The sequence below is a fragment of the Coturnix japonica genome, chromosome 38 (assembly GCF_054131305.1).
Source record: "Coturnix japonica strain WE chromosome 38, WE-NBRP24, whole genome shotgun sequence".
NCBI lineage: Eukaryota > Metazoa > Chordata > Aves > Galliformes > Phasianidae > Coturnix > Coturnix japonica.
The window spans coordinates 1,938,716-1,954,191 of record NC_140700.1 but is presented as its reverse complement, the minus strand read 5'-3'; the positions used below and the strand labels follow the sequence as shown (position 1 = coordinate 1,954,191).

The following is a 15,476-nucleotide window of genomic DNA, read 5'->3' as shown; positions in this document are numbered from 1 at the left end:
GCAGTGTCTGACTTGGCAGAAGGGCTGAGCCCCTCTTGGCGTTGCATTACAGAGCTTCATTTTAGCCAAACCTTCCGTGAGGAATTTGGTTTTAATTATACCTTACTGAACTTCGAACAGCTGTGAGAGTTTGTGTGTTTTGAAGGGAAAACTCCTGTTTTCCTCCATCCCAAACCCAAACCCTGCAGCGTTCCTGCACTGTGCACTTAGAGCAATCTGGCCTGGTGGGAGGCATCCCTGCATGGAACAGGGGGTTGGAAGTAGATGATGGTAAGGGCCCTTCCAACCCAAACCACTGTATGATTCTATGATGCTGCTTGCTCCCATGCCCTGTGTTCTGCAGCCGTGTGGGGTTCAGACAGCTGGGTGCTGGCAGCAATAGCCAGGCTGTGTCACCCCAACTCTGTGCTGCCAGGAGGAAAGATGTGACCTCAGGTGCATGGCTGTAGGTCGGGGTGCACGTGCAAATTCCACTCCCATCCTCCTGCTTTGAGAGCTCTGAGCACTGACGCTGACCAGAAACCTGGCAGCGCTCCTCTGCGTGTTGGAGTTTTCCTTTAAAAGCCATCAGCACACACATCCCAGGCTGCAGGTCCTGCCTGGGCTGCACACTGCTTTCAGAACCAGGGCAGCCGTGCTGCTCCCCAGAGCCCTCCTCCCCCCACCCTGACCCTGTTAAGCTGGGGAGGGCTCATGGCACAGCCCTGTGGCTGCTGCTGCTTCTAGTGGAGCCTCTGATCCTTAGAGAAATGTAGTTGTAGGGGCCGACGCTGACGGTGCAGCTCCACATTTGCCAGGGGGAACAAAAAAAAAGCTGTGACAAATACAGCGGTGCATTCATAGAGTTGGCACGGCTGATTCTCAGCATTGCTGTGCAGGTGATGCTGCTGACATTTAAATGGCGTTTGGTTGTTTGAGCAGGAGGGGAAGAGAGCAGAGAAGCAGTAATGATTGCAGGTGCTGCAGCTGGAGGTTTCTGAGGGGGATGTGGCTGTATGCAGAACAGGGCTGGACTGGAAGGGAGCTGGTCCTGTTGGAGATGGCTCCTCTCTTCTTTGTTTTAAAAGCAGAACAGAGTAATCTGGTCCTTGGGGTACCAGCACAGCCTTGTGCAGACCTCAAGAAGAGGCTGAGCCAGAAACTGGTCCAAAACAAAATGAATATCCCTTCCTTCCCTGAAGGTAATAGCGAGCAGAGAGTGATCCTCTGATGGAAACTGTTCTGTGATTCCATCACAGCAGGACTGTTGCCAGCAGTGGCTGCAGAGTCCTGTTCAGCCTCTGCTCTCCAGGCCCAGCCTTTATATGGTATCATCTTTGTCTCAGAAACACCCCTTCACTGCAGCACCACGCTGGGATGCAGCTGCAGGTGGAAGGCTGCAAGACAGTGCAGTTCCCTATGGGTCCCTTCCAGCTCAGGATGTTCAGGCTGTAGCACAGGGCTGGACCTGCTGCCATGGTTGTGCTCAGCCTGATGGAGCCCCTGCAGGCACAGCCCTGGGGAGGACGTGCTAATAATTCATAGCAGGGTTTGCTTGTCCCTTTTGGGCTTTGGATTTCGCAGCTCCAGCTGAATGTGCTCTCCAGCCGTGAAGCTTCAGCCATGCTTTGGTTCAGTTCTTTTGTCCTGGCCAAGGCACCACATCCTGTGACAGAGGGCTCTATGGGGTGGTTTCCTTCTTGAACAGAAGATGGGGGTTGTGTTGGAGTTGCAATACACAGACTTCACTGTGTTCAGTGCACCCATGCAGAGAGGAGCTCATGGAGGGGAGCAGAGGATGGGAGCAATGCATCCCACAGGAACCTGTGCTGTTGTGTTTGATATTTATAGGAGAAAACTACAAATCCCGATCCAGAGAACTCCATTAAAAGCTGTGGTTTACCACAGTTGGCCCCGCAAGACGTGGCAGCGCCAAGCAAAACTCCTGTAATCCCCTCTGGCCCGGCTCACTGTGCTTTAGGAGAACCAGCAGCTGCAGCAGAGGCAGAGCTGGGAATTACTCTGCTGTGTTGGGAGTGCGGGTGGGGAAGGAAGAGCCCGATGTTCTCCAGGCAGTGTTGGGTCTGTGGGCTCCTCAACCCTTCCCTGTAGCTCCGACTGAGCTCCCCTTACTCTGTTAAAGCTCTCCTTCCTCACAGGTATCTGGGTACAGAGAAAAGGTGTTTTGTAGTTGTTGGGTGTTCACTGTGCGCACGCAGAGCTCTGTGTGTTGTGAACCATTCCTCACTCATCCACACACAAGGGGCAGCGATCAAAGCCAGCACAGCTATTTGATTTGAAAGGGAAACAGTAGATGAGTTTGGGGCCCAAGGATGGGCTTCAGTTCTGGACATGAGGATTTAAAGGCTCAGGTTTTAGGTCAGTGAAGGGAATGAGGTCTGAAGCAGTTGAGAATGCTCCGCAGCAGTCGGTGGATCAGGGTTTGGGTTCAGGCTGTGTGTGCTGGGGTGGGAGCAATGTGCTGCTGGGGCTGCACTGTTAGTTCTCCTGGTTATTAATTCCTTTTTTCTTTCTTTTCTTTTTTTTCCCCCTCCTTCCTTCAGCATGAACGACTTTCCAGGTAAGAATTTCATTTCTTGGTGGGGTTTTTTTTTTTGGCTGATTTAATATTTGAGATTGAAGATTTTTATTTTCTATGTCCCATTTTTGCACAGCTCTGTGGGTTCCCCGTCCTTCACATCAATGGCACGAGCTGACCCCAGCTCTGACCACTGGGTGTTCAGCTTAGTTTGGCTGTTGGGCCACTCTGCTTTCTTCCTTTGCTCCTCCACCAGCCACGTGCTGATCAACACCTTTCAGCGTCCCATTAAATGGAGCCCATTCACATCCCAGCAGTGCATGGGACATTACTGCCCGGTGGGCTTTGGGCTGATAACCTTTAGGCTGTTCCCAGTGGGTGCAGCATGGGGCAATGCCCACCTTTGTGTCACATTGGCATTCCCCAGGTGGCAGCTGCTCCATATTTTTGCCTTTCAGGTTGGAAGCAGCTACAACCCCTGCCACCAGTGACTCCTACAGTGACCGTGCCTCCAGCCGCTCCAGTGCCTACAGCCGCAGAGAGAACCGCCTAGCAGCCCTCAGCAGCAGGGCAGAAGAGGAGAGCAACAGGGACTATAAAAAGGTAGGGTTTCTGTATGTAATGTTATCACTGGATGCAACTTGGAAGCTTCACTGTCTTGGGAACATTGTGTTTCCATTGCCTTTGGGAATGATGCTCGCTGTTCTCAGTCCTACAGAGGGTTAAAACAGGACAGGGGGTGAAGGGGCACCCTAGGGAACAGGGAATGAGGGATCAGGCTGGAGAGATGGAGGATGGATTTGTAAATGATCAAGAAAAGCTAAACTTGAATGGCACCAGGATGGCCACAACCTGCGCACCCATCTGAATCATTTTGTGCTGCTGTAACACTCCGGAATTATTTGTTCTAAAAGCTGTGAAGCTTTCAATGTGATCCTTGAAATCAGTAACACGAGCTGCCACAGCTTTAGGGTGTGATTGCACATCTGGTAGCGATGCAAAGGCCGTGTGGAAGGTGTCTGTTTGGAGCACAGTGGCTGAGGAGCAGCCCTATTAATTGAAACGTTTCGTATTCCAGTTGTACGAAAGCGCCCTGTCTGAAAATCAAAAACTGAAGTCAAAACTGCAAGAAGCACAACTCGAGCTGGCCGACATCAAATCCAAGTTGGAAAAGGCAACTCAGGTAAGGCCAAAAGCCGCTCTTCTTCTGGGCAAAGCGAGTGCTGCCTCATGCCAGGCCAACACATCCCCAGTGTGGGAGGGGATGCAGCGCTCAGGAGGGAAGCTGCTGCAGGGGAGACTTGTGTTGCATTGCCCAGAAAGAAGTGTGGTGTGTGTGTTTCTCTAAGGACTGCTGCTTCTCTGGGCAAGTCCTTCTTGTGAGCCATCTATAGGCCTTTGCACAGCATCGTGTGAATGCCTCTCCATTTTAATAACTTTCTATTTTTAATTTACATAGCAGAAACAGGAGAAAACTTCTGACCGGTCTAGCATGCTGGAGATGGAGAAAAGGGTATGTGTGTCTGCTTTCTTCTGGGTTCTGATCTTTGCCTTGTGCTGCTCTACAGGGCATACTAATTTCTGGAAGGAAAGTGTTAATTAAAAGATAAGTTACATTTTTGCCTTGCAGAGCAGTGCACAGCAATAATTGTGTTCTGACCTTTTTGGTGCTTGAGACCTTTCAGCTCTCTTTGCAGATCAGCCATGTTTTGACTTCATCCTTTCATTATAGGAAGCTGCAGAGCAGCAAATTGTCTTGCATGGTCCTACAGGGCTGTCAGTCCATTATGCTTTAAAATGTTATTGATCCTTATAAGTAAAAACTTTCAGGAGGGAGGGAGAATCAAGGCAAAGCACTGGCTGGGTGTCCATCCTTGTGATTACTCTTGAAATCTGATTGATTGAAAGCTCCTTCCTCCTAACCAAGCAGCCAGATTTGTTGCAGTAAGTTAAGCTGAGCTTGTGTTGTCTGGCTGAGTCTCTGCTTTAACTGACCCTGAAGTCAGGTTGGAGGGCTGTGCTCCACCTCGTGCTCTATGCAGGGGAGAAAAGGGCCCCAGCACATCACCTGCTGCCATGTCCCAGCTGGATTGCTCCTGGCCATGCGGTGCTTTGAGATGCCTTTTGGTGATGGCTCCTATAGAAATACAAGACTCTTGATTTTCTTTAGAAGAAAATATACTTTGTTTTTCTTCTAAACCCTTGTGACCATCTCTGTTATGAATCCCTGTAAACAGGAGAAACGAGCCCTGGAGCGGAAACTCTCTGAAATGGAGGAAGAGATGAAGGTAGGCAACGATCTATTCCCTCTGTCTGTTCTAATGTTGATGCTTTGTGTCAATGTACTTTGGGATTGTCACCCAGGAATAGGATATTAAAGATATACATGGGAAGGGACTCGTCTTACCTCTGAGTGCCTTCCCTTACGCATCTAGGCCTTGCTTTAATGGCTTTGTTCTCTAATCATGGAGTAGTATTAAAACTGTTCTGTTAGCATTCATTGAATCCCACCATGTGTTTTACTTGTTATGTTGTTTGCCCTGAGAACTGTGAGGGCTATTCTCCCTGAATGCTTTCTGAGACTAACCTTCTGTGGCATCCGTGAGTTACAGTTTGCTGGATAGTCTGCAGCCCAAGCGAAGCCGTTGTGGCTCTCTCCAGGTGGGTAAGAAGACAAAGCTGGCTTTTGAGATCACGCACACTGGCCAGCACAGAGCACACAGTGCTTGTATTTCTGTCTGCCCTTCCTATAGCATGTTTGTGGAAGGCTGCGTCGGTAAGTCAGCCTGGAATGGATCTCAGCAAAGAGGAATTTGCTCCCAAGTGCAGCATGGCTTGCTGTCCCTGCCTTCCCCTCTCATGGCATTGCTGGGATGGAGCCCTCCAGCTGCCGGGGAGCACCACAGTGCCCAATGCAGTGTTTGCCACCTGGGTGCACCTACAGCTTCACGGTGATTCTGCAGCGTCTCATCGTTTTACGCTGCACTTGAATGCTTGTACTCACAGAATGGCCCTCTGTGCCCTGTATGCTGTGCTTCCCTCCCCTCTGAGGATGATCCAGGTGAGACCGCGTCACTTTGACGAGGCAGGACATGGGGATATGAGCCCTGCACTGATGGAAATGATCTCCTGCCACCCTCAAGGAAGTCCCAACTTTGTGTTTCTGTTTCAAGCTTCGTATCTTTACCAAGCATACACCTTTGAAAGGATATATTGGCTTTTGCTGCGTCTTCTGCTGCGGTATGTCACTGGACAAGTTGATGGAGTCTTGCTGTAAAGGCTCTTTTGGTCTTTCAAAGAGGAGAAAATGAATGTGGATGTGCTCAAAGGGGAGTGAGAAAGGGCCGAATGTGCCTGGATTCCAAATCCTTCCTCCTCTCAGCAAGTGGCAACCTTGAACTCCAGGGGGACTTTCCCATCATTACAGAAATACGGCTTCCAAGAGAAAACACAGGCAAGGAGCACTTTGTGGCATTGCTTTAGCTCTGTAGATCTCTCTGCAAACCAGCTCAGTCCGTGGAGTAAGAAGACAAATTGGTGTCCTCTAGTGGCCTGTTGGTTTTGAACGCTTATATTGGTTCAGAAAGCAATTAATGAAAGAAGATGCCTGCAGGGACTGCTGGATACAGCCACAACTTCTCTGGCTGAGGGAGCAGGGAGCTGCTGGTGGATGGAAGCTGTGGGAAAAGCACCACTTGATGTGTTCCTGTGTTACCTGAAGCTGCTGTCCATGCAGGAGGCAGCACATGGCTACAGCAGCCCGTGGTCTGCCTGAGAACAAGCTCAGGTTGTTGGGAGTGATGCTGCCTCTTTGTTTCTGCAGACCGGAACAGCCTTTTGTTAGTGGAGTAAATAGATGTGAAACTTGACAAGTAGCTCTTCTGAGGCTCTGCTGTGTTTCCACCCCACCAGACTTTGCAAAAGCTCAAGCATGGGATGAGCACCTGGGTCTGCTATGATGTGGTGCTCTTTGACAGCAACTCAATGCAAAGAAGTGTGAAGTCTCTGTCAATGAAAGTGTTGGACCAGTCCATAAGGAAAGCAGGCTTTCCATATCCCCTTACAGCACGTCTTATAGCGGGATTCAGCCCAGCTGTGTTTGTGTAGAATGAGATAACCTCTGCAGAACATCTGTGTTAATCCCTAGTGTGTCAGTAGTGCCAGGAAAACAAATATCTTAGTACTGGCTACGCTTGCATTCCTGCAGCGTTTGAGGCACGGACTCAGATGTGAACGATCCAAATCTTTTATTACAAGTTCTCACATCCCTTATATACCTTAACAAGTTTTTGTTTTCTAACTTCCCCATCTGCCCTTACATCTTTCCCAACCACCTTTACATGTCAACAGAGCATTCTACAAACACTCTTCAACTGTCCATGTAGGCACATATCCAATCAGAGCCGTGAGTCCCTTCTCCTTCCAGAGGTGTCCTTGGTTCTCATGCTGTTTATCTTGCTCCACAGCTGCTGCTCTGAACAGCTTTTCTTGTATTCCCACACATTCCTGCTACTTTTGCTAATTGAATAGGTATTGAGCAGCATCAGAAAGAGCAATTGAAGCAAACCCATATAAGGGGTTGCTCTCTATAAGGTAGAGAGCAGCAAGGGGAATACCCAACCATGCCATGGTGTTAGATTCCAACTCATACTGCAGGCAGGGATTCTTCCCAGCAGTCTTTGAATGGAACCAGTCCATCAGGGCTCACCTGCAGCTGTTTGCACTTTGACTGGCACTGAGTCCAGAGTGGTGTGAGAGGAGCTGGCTTGGGAAGAGGAGGCACAGCAATGTCACAGGAAGGTTTTGGGTTGCTGTGACAGCAGTGCTGGGTAGTTCAGCCCAAGCTTGAGGTTACGAGCTTTGTTCCTTCCATGGGTTCAGCTGCTGCTGGTGAAGCTGCTGAGAAGTGGAGAGGAACAGCATGAAACTGGTGATGGCAGAGAGAGCCACGGTGCTGGAGGGGCTCCTGCAGCCCTTGGGAAGGTGACACGGCAGTACAGCATTTTCCTGAGTGACTGCAGGGTTTGACTGGAGGTACAACAACTTGGCTGAGGAAGGAGAAAGAAAATTAGCATTTGCACTGAACTGATTTCAATGCCAAGTGCCTGAGGTCCCAACTTAACACAGCAATTTTCCTTGAAGGTCACAGAAGCTTCTTTACTCTGAAACAGCACCGCACCTCCTGGCTTGGTGCATTGTGCATTCTTTGGGCATCCTTATTTCCCCGAGTGTTGCAGGCACAAAACCCTTTAATTGAAGGCCAGTACAGCTGAACCGAGGAGCTGCTTTTTGGAAGCCAAGAATCAAGCAGAGTGATAAGCAATCACAGCAGGATCATCCACATTCTGGTCTTCGCTTTTGGCTTCAGGCCCAGCTCTCAGCCTTTGCTCAGTGTCTTTGAGCATGATAAATAGGAAGCCATCCGACCTGCAGCACGCACACATTTTTGCATAGGTGATCCTTTTCCTGGCTGCACAGTGTGCTGAGGCTGAGCTGCATCTGCTCGTGCTGTGCTGCAGTTCGTGCTCGGTTGGTGTGGGAAGTGAAGCTGGTCTCTAAAGTGATCACGATCCTTTCCACCCCATGAAGCACACGCTGCATTTTACATATGTTGGCCATTTTCTGCCAGCCAGATGCTCAGCTGTAATAAAACAGAGAGCATTTATAAACTGCGATACTGCAGGAAGAAATGACCCTTCCAGCCCAACCAGCAGCTCCTGGGTGCCATCAGCTGCAGGATGGACACAGTGATGTCTGTACGTCCTGCTGGCACAGTGGGGCAGGTGGTGCTGGTTGGGATCTGGGGATGGGGAGGGTGTCTGTCCCCCAAGCTGTCGATCTGTCCGGTGTCGGAGCGGTGCAGGTGAAGGCCAGGCAGCAGCAGCTGTGCTCCCTTGGATGCAGGAGCAGTTGTGTAGCCAGCTGGGCTTGAGCCCCATCCTTTCCTGCTCTACATCCCTTCCATTGGCTTTGTGAGGCTTTGGGACGAGGTCTCCATTCCTCTATGGGGAGCAAAGGTAGTGCTTAGGGGCAGCTGGGGCTGCCCAAAATGCTTCTGTGCAGCGCTGAGCCCTTGAACAGAACATCCCTGCATGCAGCAGTTCTGCAGGGGAGCTGCTCCAGCTCCATGCACATCAGGTAGAAGTTGTTCATCTCACAGCTGTGCCAGCACTGCCCTGGCTAAAGATTATGATGTTTTTTGCAGATAATGCTGCCTTGGAACCCTTTCTGCTGCTGGCATGGCAGGAAGGAGCTCCCTACAGCCCCTTCATCTCCTCCATCCCCACACACATGGGCAAGGGGAGGCTGCAGGAGGGGTGGATTTACTATGCCGTGGGCTGGGATCTGTCTCTTGAAGCCAAAATCCCTCCTTTGGAGGGTGCTTCCCTTCCTGCCCCCAGCCCAGGGAGGGGATGCAGTGCAGGATGCAGCGCTGAGCCCTCACACCTCCTGCTGTCCATTCTCAGTGTTGGTGTCGATCCATTTTGCTGTAGTGTTGCTGGGAAGGTGTCCTCCTTGTGTGAGCAGCAGTGATGGCTGCACAGCTTTCTGCTCTACTTCCCCCTGTGCTTCCATGTCCTGTCTCAGTGCTGCAGTGTGGCTGTGCCCACCCCTCCTGGGCGCTGATTCCTTCCCTATTCTGTGCTCGTGTGGTTCCATACTGAGCAGCACTGTGTTCTGTTTGCCTCCTCCTCAGGCTGTTCTCATTCAAGCTCCTGTCATTAAAACGAGTGCTTTCAGTTCTTAACTTTTCCCCTCTGAAGGCTGAACCCCGTGGCAAAGAAGAGCTGAATTTGGGCTAGGTTATTTGGAAAAACCCATAGCTCTGGGGAGCAGAACCAAAAACCCATTGGGTGCCATGGGGTGAGGGCTGTCTGCAGGCTGTGGCCATGGCTCCAGAGCCATGTGCCCTGCAGAGCCTGTGCTGCAGCTCAGCTCACTGCTGTGCAGCTGCTTCAGCATTCAGAGATGGATGGGTGGCACAGTAACCCTCAGGTGCCAGCAGTGCTCCCAGTGGAGCTCATTAGGACCATCCTGCTTTGGGTGGGGAGTCCACTTAGGTCCTTTCTAAAGGCTTTGGGGGCCCCAGGGCTTTCCATGCACACATCTGAGCTGCTGCCCACCCAGCACTCACCGCTACTAATTTGTCTTTTCTTTTTCTCTCTATTTCTTTCACCGCTCGTGGACTAAATTCACCTTTCTGTGCCCTCTTGTCTCCGTGGTGTGTTCTCTCTGTATCTTCCCATCCCCTTCCTGTCCCTCTCTGCAGAACCTCCACCAGCTCAAACAGATTCACACTCTGAGGCAGATGAACGAGCAGCTGCTGGCCGAGAACAGGGCTCTGACACGGGTTGTGGCCAGGCTCTCACTGCCTGCCAAGCCCTCCGAATCAGAGGAGCTGTAGCCATTTGCCGTCCGGCTCATCTCGCCTCCCTCCTCCATCCTCCAGGCAGGTCTCCTCTCATCTCTGTCCCCCTGGCTGGCTCTGGGGCTCCAGGCTGCATGCGGCCGATGGTCTGCAAGCACCAGCATGATGCTGCCCATGCAGGGCTTCCCCTCACTGTGTGCAATCAGTTCTGCTGACTCCGCTCTGCTTGGCAGCTGCTGACCTCCACCGTCCCACTAACAGCCCACAGCAGAGCGGGGGGGCTGCTTTCTCCTTGTCCAAAAGAGAAATAGGAGGACCCACTCCAGATGGGTGGCACTGAAAGGTGGGAGCTCAGGTGTTTCCCTGCAGCTCAGCAGACCGGCTGCCATCGGGGTGGTGGCAGTGCCCCTTCCCATAGCCGTTCCCCCTCCCATAGCAATGACCGTAGCAGGTGTGGTCTGTTCAGTGTGTCTGATCCCGGTGTCATCAGGCTCAGTTCAGCAGGATGCTGGCACCGCAGCGTTATGCAAAGTCACAATGAATGATTAATGAATTTCCAGGGGGGGCGTCGTGAAAAATGCGCATTTTAGAGAGGAAGGTGGTTGCAAGAAAACCCCAAACCGATCGGCCTTCAGCACTTCTTGTTTTCTTAAGCAATAAAAACAAGCTCCTTCCCCTTCCACCCCCCCACCGTGTGAAGCAGAGAAAGGTGTTGGTGTGAGCTCAGCACTGCAGCATCCGTGCTGCCTCCTGCAGGATGGTGCGAGCAGAACCGACCCGCTGGGAGTCACTGCAGAGAAATGAGTGTGTGACAGCCCAGGGTGAGCCTTGGGGAGCCGAACCCTCATGCATCACATAGTTAGACCTCATCCTTTCCTGCTGCTCCCTTTGCCTCACACAAAGCTGTGCCTCCTCCTTTCGTTGGGTCCTGCCTTCTGCAGGTTAGTAGGGATATTTGGGTCCCTTCAGACAGAGCTATTTTTTCCTAAAGGAGAAAAAAAAAAGAAGCACTTTGCTCCAGTGGGATGGAAGCGGCACTGAGGTATGAAAAAGTCTATTCTTAGCACATAAATTATATCAGAGATGATTAACCATAGGAACAAACTAACTGGGGGAATTGGGGCTTCCCTTCCCCGAGCCTCAGTGCCAGAGCCCACCTTCTGGGTGGCTGCTTTGTGTGGTGGGTCTGAGGGGAATGATCTCCCCATCTGCCTGCTTTGAATCCACAGGAGTAGTCCCATGCCTGTTCCTGCCCCCCTTGTTCTCATAGCCCCAAAGCTGCGTTGTTTCACCAACTTTAAGCCACCTGTCTCTCTTCTTATGTTAAGAAATAATGGCAGCTCTGCTTCTCCCCTCTTCCCCATTGCTCCCAGTGCTGTCCCATTGCAGGCTGTGGTGTTGCTGGGTGCTCACTCCCCACTTGCTTGCAGGCTCAGTGCTCTGCTGGGAGCAGCGCCGTGTCCCTGCACTCTGCTGGGTTTCCTCAGCTCTTCTCCTAGGTCCAGCATGGGATGTTGCTGCTGCTGCCCATCAGCCGGTCTCCTTGCTGTCCTTGCACATCGCAGCTGTACAGCCGTGTCACTGTTCTCAACTGACAGATTTACTGCAGTGGCACTTGACAGAGAATCTCATCTTCCAAAATCCAACATTGTTTCTGCAGTGTCACCTTCTGTGTGTCGCAGTGCACGCAGCTCAGCTCGCAGCTCGCTCTGTGCTGATGCTGCACATCAGCATCGTGGGACCGTGTGGGCTCAGCCCTCCCAGCCCCGTCCCTCTGTGCTGTTCTAACAGGCATTTACAGAGCAGCATCTTTCAGAGCCCTGAACTACCAGCCCTGCTTCACATGCTGTTTATTTTGCAAGGCTTGAGCCTGGTTTGCAGTGAAGGGAGGAGTGCCCTTTGCTCGGGAGGGACTGCACTTTGCAATGCTGATATGTGGCTTCCAGAAAGCTTCACTGGAAACTGATGGAGTCAAACAACAGCCAGGAAGCTTCAAGAATCACATTGTTCCATTCCTCCCTTTCCAATAAATCACCAAAGTTTGCACTGAAGTGTTTTTGTAAAGCACGGCCACCATTGATAAGCTCTGAAATGGGGATGGATGCTGCAGGGCCACCCCAGACAGCGACACAGAGGGGATGGGGGCTGCGTGCAGGTGGTTCAGCCCTTCGATTGCTCTGGACATGGAGGCAGTTTGCTCAGTGGTCAGCTCAGAATCATAGAGTGCTTAAGGCTGGAAAAGACCTCTGAGATCCCCAACCCCACCACATTGTGCCCACTGCCATCGCAGTGCACACAGTGTGGGTCTGAGTGCAGTGACCCCCTGTGCCAATGCATCACTTCAGAGAGCGAGGATGAATCTCAGCAGGGAATGGAAGTGCAGACTGAGAGCTGCTCCCTGAGGGTCACAGCGTGGAAAGCAGGAGGGTCAGGGCTTGTTTGGCAGGAGGTGCTGGGAAGGTCCTTACCCTCTCTGTCCAATTGGAGGTCTGTGGTTTCCCTCTGCTGCAGTCACTCAGCTGTGAGCACCGACATTCAATGTTGTGCGATCCCAAAGAGATGGTTTGTTCTAAAGACGTTTTGCACATCAGGCTCAGCCCCATCCTGAGTTAGAAGTCCAAGGCAGTAAGTGCATCAGGCCTTTGTTTTCCCTTCTGGTCCTGGACCAATAGGCAAATGGACACAGGAAAAAGCTTTCTGTTCTGCCAGGCCCTGCTCAGCCTGTGGGAGCAGGTTTGGATGGAAGGGCTCAGAAATGGTCCCAGCTGTGGCCTGACCAAGTGCTGTGGCACAGCTTTCCTGGGGGCTTTGCTGTGCTGACCCAGGCTAAGCTGAGCCCCCAGCCCTGCTATAACCACCCTCCCCCCTCCTTTTGTCTTTGTGCAGATACTGACGGAGCTGAAATCGGACAATCAAAGGCTGAAGGATGAAAACGGGGCCCTCATTCGTGTCATCAGCAAACTCTCCAAGTAGGGAGCTGAGCTGCAGGGTGAGGGGCTGCACTGCTGAGCCCTGCGCCTCCCTCCTGCCCCACGCACAGCAGCATTGCAGCCGTGGGATCAGCATCACTCCTCCCTGCCCTCGGCTGGACGTTCCCTTTCTGCCCTTTCCCCCTCACAGCGCACACCCCGGCCATTCTGTTTTAATTTCAGCATGTTGTGCTATCTCGGACATTGGACTTAAGGGAGAAGAGGAGGAGGAGGAGTGGTGCTGAGCTGCCAGAGCTTCTCCTTCCAGCAGCGTGCAGCAGGGCAAAGTGCTGTGCAAAGTGATGCCCACAGAGCTGGTGCCCTTTGCAGGTGGGAGATGTGACCGTGGGCTGGGACTGTGTGGACATGCATCAGCCCACGTGCAGTGCAGGACTGTGGTTAAAATGTGATGCTACGAGGAATGGCAGCAGAGCTGATACCTTCAGCAGGCGAGGATGGCTGCTTTGCACAGAGACCCGGCTGGCTTTTATTTAATGTAAGATAGCAGATCTGGTGGGTAAGTGCCCCTCCTGTGCAACCAGTAATGGGATGCTATGCTGCAAACCCCCGGGGCTCCTGCCAAGCTCAGTGCACTGAGCAGCACCTGATACCTGCACCCAGACTGCTGCTCTCAGGATGGTATTGCAGATGTTTGCCAAACTTTCTGAAGGAGAAGCCTGGCGTGGTGTGTTGGCGTGGAATGTCTGCCATCAAGCAGAGCCCTGCAAAGGAGCCTGGGCAGGTATTTCAGGTCCCTGCAATGGCTTTTCAGCATCATGCTGACCAACCAACTGAACAGCAGCACGGTTTTGCTGCTGGGGAATGGAGATGAGGAGGGCAGTGAGCCCTGTGCAGCCACATCCCTGGTGGCACAGCTCCTTGCAGGTGGGTTTTGGGGCACGGAGCTGCAGTAGCTGTGCTCCATGTGCCCGGGGATGCTGTGGGGGCTGGGAGCTGTGTGGGAAGTTTGCAGTCCATCTCAGCACTGAAGGAAACCTCAAACCCCCACCAAGCACCCAACCCCCTTTGGTGTCGTACGGACTCAGAACAGTTTGAAATGGTTCCCTCTGTGGGCATTCAGGCAGTGACTCCTGCATGTGCTGCATGCAGTACCCGGCAGCAGACCTGCTGAGCTCCCCTACTGCTCTGCTCTCACAGCCCCACTCCCACCCCCCCCTTTTCCCCCCCATTGCCTTTGTCCCTCCATTTCCCACTCTGTGCCCTGGGCTCCTTGTGCTCGGAGTGGCATCACTCCATGCAGAGCAGCTGTTGGCCTCAGGTGTGTGGCTCTGTGCTGAGATGCAGGTGGATACTTGAACATAACTCCTAAGTTTGCTCAACAGGGTAAAATTCATCAGTCTGTCCTGGGCTTCTTGGGGTCTTTTTTCAACTGTGCATTTTCCTCACCTTTGGGGCTCTTTTGTTTCTTTGTAATTCTCCATTTTCCCCTTCCCATCCTCCCATCCCACCTCTCAGCTCTCTCTGCTGGGTGGGCTCAGCACTGAGCTCCCACCGCTCTGCTCTGCTCCGTTCATCCCGGCTGTTCCTCTGCTGCTGCGCTTTGGGGAGGAGGAGAAGCATTTAGCAGAGCACTGCCCTCACTGAGCAGTGTACGACTGCTCCATATATCCCTGCTCTATGGTACAGCTTTAAGCCTCGAGCTCCAGTCAATGCTTTCCCTGCACGCTGCTCCCCCTCGGTGAGCTCTGTGTGAGTGCTGCTGCATCTCTCCATGTTCTCTCCCACCCTCACCCCGGGCAGTGCTGCCTTGTCCCAATCCTGGTCCATAGGCAGGGACAGCCTGAGCTCCTGGACTGGGCTCAACCCAACCTGGTGTCCATCTGCACCTTCCTCCCGGGGCTCTCGCTGTGCTCTGGCCATAAGGAGCAGTGATGTGAAGGGTGCAGAGCCAAAGCACTGCAGGGGTTGAGCAGTGCCCCGCTGTGCTCACAGCCAATGCTACGAGTGCTCCGTGCTGCTGATGGAAGCACAAACCCAATGGGTTAGAAAGACTTTGGGTGCACCTTAACGATGAAGCAGTGCACCGGGGAGGTGCTGAGTGGGATTCTGTGTTCCGCAATGGGCACGGAGAGCAAAGGAAGCTGTTTTTAATGCTGCTCCCTGTTTGAAGCAGAGCGTTTGCCAGCCGTGGTCTCCTTTGGAGAACACGGAGCTTTTCTTTTCTAAGCAGTGCTTGGGGTGACTTTGTTTTTATTGCTTGGGGTGAATCCTATTGTGGCTGCGAGTTTGATGGTGGCTCTTTGTAAATAACCTCCTGGAGGAAGCAGGACTGGCGTTCCAGATGGGGAGAGAATGTATTTTTATGCAACATTTGAGTGGCCTTTCAAACCCTGAGATGAATGATTTGTTTTACTGGTTGTTGTTATATAGTATTCTAAGTATTACGTGTTTGAAAGTTTGGGAGTAATATTCACATCTCTGATGCTTGTAAACACAACAGTATTTATAAAGAAATAAAATGAGAGTTGATAAAATAGAAGTTGTGGCTTTGGAGCCGTCTTTCTGGAGATGGGGGGAGCTGGTCCCATCATTCTCCTATCTCAGCCCATGGTCCACCCATCTCAGCCCATCATTCTTCTATCTCAGCCCATCATTCTCC

The 15,476-nt window shown here is 52.1% G+C and overlaps 1 protein-coding gene across 7 annotated transcripts in view; it reads left to right on the top strand.

Moving 5' to 3' along the window:
* PPP1R12B (protein phosphatase 1 regulatory subunit 12B) overlaps positions 1-15,356 on the top strand; it is an 81,267-nt gene extending 65,911 nt beyond the window's left edge. For 3 of the 7 annotated variants that reach the window (XM_015884829.3, XM_015884836.3, XM_015884834.3), the window contains 7 exons: positions 2,544-2,560; positions 2,977-3,121; positions 3,597-3,701; positions 3,978-4,031; positions 4,756-4,806; positions 9,789-9,968; positions 12,774-12,907. In XM_015884829.3, the coding sequence (XP_015740315.1) occupies positions 2,544-2,560; positions 2,977-3,121; positions 3,597-3,701; positions 3,978-4,031; positions 4,756-4,806; positions 9,789-9,923 (507 nt within the window). In that variant the 3' untranslated portion in view covers positions 9,924-9,968; positions 12,774-12,907. Of the gene's footprint in view, positions 1-2,543; positions 2,561-2,976; positions 3,122-3,596; positions 3,702-3,977; positions 4,032-4,755; positions 4,807-5,130; positions 5,180-9,788; positions 9,969-12,773 lie in introns of all 7 variants that reach the window. The other 4 variants (XM_015884831.3, XM_085527098.1, XM_015884835.3 and 1 more) reach the window with 2 other exon arrangements.
* The last annotated feature ends 120 nt before the right edge of the window (positions 15,357-15,476 follow it).